This window comes from Heliconius melpomene, chromosome 9, assembly GCF_056956725.1.
Source record: "Heliconius melpomene rosina isolate 202511_hmr_F chromosome 9, ASM5695672v1, whole genome shotgun sequence".
Taxonomy (NCBI): domain Eukaryota; kingdom Metazoa; phylum Arthropoda; class Insecta; order Lepidoptera; family Nymphalidae; genus Heliconius; species Heliconius melpomene.
Genome location: NC_140397.1, coordinates 6,726,021 through 6,732,989, shown reverse-complemented (window position 1 = coordinate 6,732,989; position 6,969 = coordinate 6,726,021). Strand labels below are relative to the sequence as shown.

The 6,969-nt window shown below is 45.5% G+C and overlaps 1 protein-coding gene across 1 annotated transcript; it reads right to left on the bottom strand.

The window, feature by feature from the left end:
- Nucleotides 1–5,559, bottom strand: LOC146536389 (uncharacterized). The gene has a single exon (XM_085190532.1). The coding sequence runs from the start codon at nt 5,557–5,559 to the stop codon at nt 1–3; it is 5,559 nt and encodes a 1,852-aa protein (XP_085046658.1).
- Nucleotides 5,560–6,969: the final 1,410 nt, after the last annotated feature.

The following is a 6,969-nucleotide window of genomic DNA, read 5'->3' as shown; positions in this document are numbered from 1 at the left end:
TTACTTTGGAAGCGGAACGAGTTTTTTGGTTGGCCTTTTCAGAAGACCACCCTTAGTGCGTACTTCAACTATTCGCACTTGTCCATCTGCACCTGGATATACTTTTTCTATGCGTCCTCTTGGCCACGTATTTCTTGGAAGTTGTGAGTCGGCTATAAGTACCGGGTCACCTATTTCATAAGTAGGGCCTCGACCATGAGGCTCCCGCCGGTGTTGAAGTTCAGGGAGATATTCGCGAACCCAGCGTCTCCAAAACATGTCCGCTAATATCTGTGAGCGTCTCCACTGCTTTTTGCTATCGATGTCGTCCTCACTAAATGTGCCAGGTACAGGTAGACGAGCTGAACCCCCAAGTAAAAAGTGATTGGGTGTTATAGATTCTTCGTCGTCATTGTTTACAGAAACATGTGTGAGGGGACGACTATTCACAGTATATTCTACTTCGCAGAGTAATGTAGCCAAAATTTCTTCTCGGGGGTATCTCTCACGAAGAATAGTGTATAGAGCTGTTTTCACGCAGCGAACAAGACGTTCCCATGCGCCTCCCATGAATGGTGCAGATGGTGTTATGAAACGCCATGCGATGCCTCGACGACTGGCTTCTTCTTTGAATGCTTCTCGAAGTTCTTTGTCTGCTCCATGCATGTTTGTACCATTATCTGAGTAAATTTCGGAAGGACATCCTCGACGTGCAGCGAATCTTCGCAATGCAAGTATGGCAGAGTCTGCGCTTAGGCTGGCGGCGATTTCCAGGTGAACTGCTCTAGTGGTAAGACACGTGAAGAGTGCGACGTAACGTTTCACGTGTTGTCTGCCGACGACTACTGTGAGAGGGCCAAAATAATCTAAGCCGGTGTATGTAAATGGTCTTCGATGATGAGCGAGACGGGATTTAGGATGATCACCCGTAGAAGGCTGTGGGGGTTGTGCCTTGCGAATACGACACTTGAGGCACTGATGAACTATCCTTTTCACGGTGGGACGAAGACGAATTACCCAAAAATGTTGACGTACTTCATTTACTATTATTTCGGTGCTGCTGTGGTGAAGACAACGGTGGGTCCAATCAATATATAACTGTGTGATGTAGTTATCTCCATCTAAGACTTGTGGTTTCTTTGTTTCGTCTTTTATTCCCTCGGCGGCGGCTATACGGCTGCGAAGAACGACAATGTCATCTCGGAGTTCTACGGGTAATGAATGAAGGCGACTTTGTTTGGCAATAGTCCTGTTGTATCTTAAGTCTGTGATATCTTCATTGAAAGATTCTTCTTGAGATGTTCGGATGAGAAGATTTTCTGCTTTTGTAATGTACTTCGAATCCAATATCAGAAAATTGTTGGAATCCATAGATTTCTTGCTATGTAGAGTAGTAGATTTCTTTTGCAATGTTTCTCTTCGTTTGTTCCACGTAGGATCTGATTCCATATTTCTACGTGTTCGCTTATAAAAGATCTTCTCTTTTTTATTTCTGCAAATATCTAAAAATTGCAAGACTCTAGCTGTGGCACGAAGTAGTCGCTCCCATTTTGAGAAGCGTTGTGGATCAGGAATTGCTTCACGTAATTTTGTCTTCAGCTGGAGTTCTTTAACGGTAAAAGTATGTTCTTCACCAGTATTATTTGACACGACCGGTTTTTCGATAGGCCAGGTACTCGGATTTTCTTTCAAGAAGGCAGGCCCGTGATACCATTCATGATCAGCTCCAAAATCAGATGGTACTTCTCTGGTGGCTATATCGGCGACATTGAGCTTAGAAGGTACCCAACGCCATTCTTCAACTTTGGTATATTCTTCAATGGCTGCTAGTCTATGTGCGACAAATGGCTTATAAGACCTGGCTCCATTTCTTATCCACGTCAGAACTGTCTTACTGTCTGTCCAAAAGATTTTGCATTCCGGCGCAATACGATGTTCTTTTATGACAGCTTCTGCTATGCGAACTCCCATGACGGCTGCTTGTAGTTCTAAACGAGGAATTGACATAACCTTGAGCGGGGCTACTTTCGCTTTAGCCATGATCATGTTGACTTGGACTTTTCCATCCGGAGCAACCACCCTCCAGTAGGCAGCTGCTGCGTAGGCTGTTTCACTGGCGTCGCTGAATATATGTAGTTGTACAGATGTGGCATCACTATAACCAGAGTAGCATCGAGGTAAGCTCACATTTTTCAATTTCTGAAGGTGTAGCATCCATTCTGCCCACTGCTTGGAAAGATCTTCATCCAGATGTTGATCCCAATCTATAATTCTTCGCCAAGATTCTTGAAGAATTTGTTTAGCACGAATAGTAACGGGTGAAGCGAAACCAAGTGGGTCATAGAGTGACATAACTATCTTCAGAGCTTCTCTCTTCGTAGGAGCTGTTTTCTTTAATAAACTGGGCGGTAATCTTGCTAGTTTTAAATTGAATCGTAATTCATCGGTTGACGGTCTCCACATTAAACCCAAAATCTTTTCTTCTTTGGTACCCAGGTTAATAGTTTCTGTCATATTTGATTGTTTTTCAAGTTCATTTATTATTTTCGGGATATTTGAAACCCACTTGCAGAGTTTGAAACAAGCTTCTCCGTGGATATGTTGGACCTTTTTGGAAGTTTCTATAGCTTCTTCTATACTTCGGAAACTGTCTAGGTAGTCATCCATATAGTGGTTGTGGATGATAGCTTCCACTGCTTCTGGATGCGTGTCGATGTACCTTTTTGCGTTCCAATCTTTAGCGAATATCGCGGTGCATGGTGAACTCGCAGCTCCAAATATAAGCGACGTCATGCGATATTCTTCAGGAGTTCCCTCCCGCCGGTGTCCTCTCCACAGGTAGCGAAGGGCATCCCTATCTTGAGGTCTTACTTTGACTTGCATAAACATTTCGGCTATGTCGGCTGATACAGCGAAAGCATGACGGCGAAATCTCATCATGACTCCAGGAAGCGATTGAAGAAGGTCTGGTCCAGTCAAGAGGAAATCGTTTAGTGACATACCTTTGGTTTTAGCAGCGGCGTCGTGAACAATGCGAAGCTTCTCTGGTTTAGCCGGGTTTTGCACGTCGAAGTGTGGCAGGTACCATGTTCTGCCTGGAGAGATACTTTTAGGTGCCACCTCAGCGTAGCCCTTCTGGACGAGTGATTCCATTTGTTCGGTGTATCTCCTTTTCAGTTCAGGATCACGATCAATTTTTCTCTCTATTGATATGAGTCTCTTCAGCGCCGACTCATAATTATTAACCATGATGCTGTTCTCTGATTTCCATAAAAGTGTGGTTTCAACATGCCCATCTTGTAAACGGTGTGTGTGTTTCTTCAAAATGTTTTCAGCCTTTATTTCTGGATCAGAGTCTGGCCGACGCGGATTAATGATAAGAGATTCCAAGGCAAAGTAATCTCTCAGTTGTTCATCCATTCTATCTTCAATAGCAGTAACTTGATTGACGAAATGGATTTTCTGACCCAATGTCCTATTGTGCGCACCATGGAGCACCCATCCGAGCGACGTCAGTGAAGCGATTGGTTGGTTCTTCGGTCCTATACGGACATCTTCGGCGAGTAGTAAATTCCAATTGTCTTGACCAATTAGAATTTTAGGCGTGGCTGAGTCGTAGGTGAGCTGGTTCTTCAAATCTATTAGATGATCGCAGGCAGCTAAGTCTTCTTCACGAATTGTTTGCGGGGAAAGATTAAGATGCGGAACGGTACGAGCTGTAAAGCTAATCTTCTTTTTCTGTGAATTAGCAAGTGTCACGGTAACACGCCTTGATCCCGGCGTTTCAATAACTATATCCCCGATTGCTTCCATCTTTAAAGGATCCAGCCGTCCCTCAGCACCGACTTCGTTTGCCAAAGCTTCATCTATGAGAGATACAGTTGATCCGTCGTCTAATAGAGCGTATGCAGAGGTTTCTCCCGCCGGTCCATGAACTCTGACTGGTATGATTTTAAGGTAAGCATGCGCCTTTGATGGTATCCATGCGTTGGCCACGGTTTCTTTTTCTTCTTGTTGATTTCGATTTTCTGATTTCTCCTTTTTATCATAGTGTAGTAATCGATGATGAGTACCGATGCATCCCTTAATATTGCACTTCTGTGGTTTACAGGAATGTCCTGATTGTCGGAACCGCAGGCATCTGAAGCACAGTCGGTGTTCTTTGGCGAGTTCCCATCTTTTATCTGAGTTGGCATCTTGAAATTTCTTGCAGCTAATACTGTGATGACCTTCTTTGTTACAAATTTTGCACGTACTTTTCACCATTCCATGAAATCTATTAGTTTTCCTTTCTTCGGTAGTATTGTGCGTTCTATGTATCACACGACGAGTAGGCTCTGAGTGCGGGATCTCTGTTGAATAAGGTGTGCGACATGCTGCTTGTTTGGTGAGAAACTCGCTGAAGTGCGTCAGGTCTGGTTTGAATATAGATGCTTGTTCCTCGTACCACCTGGTACATAACGACGATGGTAGCTTTTCACGAAGGGCCCTCGTTATATCTGGCGCAGTGATAAAGTTGTGTAAATCGAGGGCGCGAAACAGATTGACACTGCTTCTTACCTTACTGGCGAATGCATGTATCTCCTTTGGATTGTCAGCACAACGAGGTAGAGATCGAAGCTTGTCATATTCACTATATGCGATTGCATCTGGACGACCGAAATTCATTTCAAGCTCTTCTATGATGGCATCCGGTTTTGAATGAGCTATGAGTTGTGTGTCGACGACTTCCAATGCTTTTCCAGTTAGGCTTCTTCGAATTCTGGCTGTATTTTCAACTTCATTGAAGTATCCCTTAGTGTTTTCATATATGGCCCTGTATGATAGCCATTCATTTAACACTCCACTATATGTAGGAAGATCCATGATGACTTTGGACGCGACGGGAAAATTGTATGACGATGATGGAGGTAACATTGTAGGTTTAGGTACCTCTGTTTTCATACACAACGATGTAGGAGCGGTTTCGGCTTTTTCGCATCTTTTCTTCAAATTTTCTATTTCCTTTTTTAGCTCCTCTATTTCCTTTGTTGAATCTCTCTGTATTGCTTGTTGATTTTCGGAATTGTTGCCGATATTCGGATGTTGAGGCATTCTATAGCATGACGGCACTGGATGTGGTTGCCTCGGAACATCTGCACATGGTGTAAGTGATTTTTGTACGATTTGTGCATTATCTTCAATCCAGGAGCTAACGTAGTCGGTTTTCGATATATTATCTTCCTGGGATTCTGAACTATCTGATTCAGCATCTTCCAGAGCTATTTGCGCGAGTTCAAGCTTGATGCGAAGTATTTCTTCACGAGCATTTCTTGCTCTACGTCTGGATTTCGTAGACTTCTTCGAGTTTGCACGTTTCGAAGTTGTCGACTTTATTTGTGTGTCTTCAAATTGTTCCTCCTTGTTAATTGAAATAATTCTTGAGTCTTCCCTTTCGTCACTTGGTACTATTAAGTTCTTTTCTATTACGGAATCCTCTTGTGTATTCGTAGGCGGGTGTGTCACCTCTGTGTGACTAGATGAAGGGTCGGCTTCATATCTCAATCCCTCGGATCGACCTCTTGATCTTGTGATAGGCATCTTAGTAAAAACCTACGATAATTGGTAAAACTCACCAAGACGAAACGATAATACTCGAAGGCGGATGCACGAAGATTCTCGGAGACGAACGACGACACTCGAAGGCGGAAGCACGAAGATTCTCGGAGACGAACGACGACACACGAAGGCGGATGTCGGAGGATGATGCACGAACACTCACGAAGACTTACGATAATACTCGAAGGCGGATGCACGAACACTCACGACGTGACTTACGGCGCGATAGATATCAGCGCAGTAGCGAGCACGACAGTCAATGCGGACGCCAACGGAGGCGGCGGAGAGCGCAGCGGAGAGCGCTATGCGACGGAGAACACTGCGCGACGGAGAGCACTGCGCGACGGAGAGCACTGCGCGATGTAGTACGATAATACTCGAAGGCGGATGCACGAAGGTTCTCGAACACTCACGATAACACTCGAAGGCGGATGTCGGAGGCTGATGCACGAACACTCACGAAGACTCACGATAACACTCGAAGGCGGATGTCAGAGTCTGATGCACGAACACTCACGAAGACTAACGCCGAGTAAGGCGACTTCAGCACCGTTGCGAGCGCGACAGTCAATACGGATGCGAAACGCGACGGCGAATGCGTTTGCGAGCGCGACGGAATATACTGCGCGATGGAGCACTTACGAAGACTCACGAAGGCGGATGCACAAAACACTCACGACGTGACGGGATATGCGACGTCAGCGCAGTTGCGAGCGCGACAGTCGATACGGATGCGAAACGCGACGGCGAATGCGTTTGCGAGCGCGACGGAAACACTGCGCGATAGAGTACTGCGCGACGGAGCACTTGCGCGACGGAGCACTGCGATGACTTGCACGATGACAGATGATGCTTCAGCTTCGGTGAGGAGTCTTCAGCTTCGGTAAGGAGTCCCCAGATCCGGTTCGAAGGACCAGCACGTTGTACCGGACGGGCGGAACTCAAGTGAATGAGCCGCTGACGCCCTGCACACTATAGGTTCCAGATCATGGGAACACGGAGTATGCTGAGACCCCAAGACGTTCTTGTGAGTCGTTCTTGTGAGACGTTCTTGTGAGTCGTTCTTGTGAGACGTTCTTGTGAGACGTTCTTGTGAGACGTTCTTGTGAGTCGTTCTTGTGAGACGTTCTTGTGAGTCCTTCTTGTGAGACGTTCTTGTGAGACGTTCTTGTGAGACGTTCTTGTGAGACGTTCTTGTGAGACGTTCTTGGGAGTCCTTCTTGTGAGACGTTCTTGTGAGTCCTTCTTGTGAGACGTTCTTGCGAGACGTTCTTGCTATACATTGAAACAAGATACTGAAACAGGATGTTGAAACAGGATATTGAAACAAGATGTTGATCACTGTATAACGGTCGGTGACTGTCGGCTCTATTCGTGTCTTGTTCCGATTCT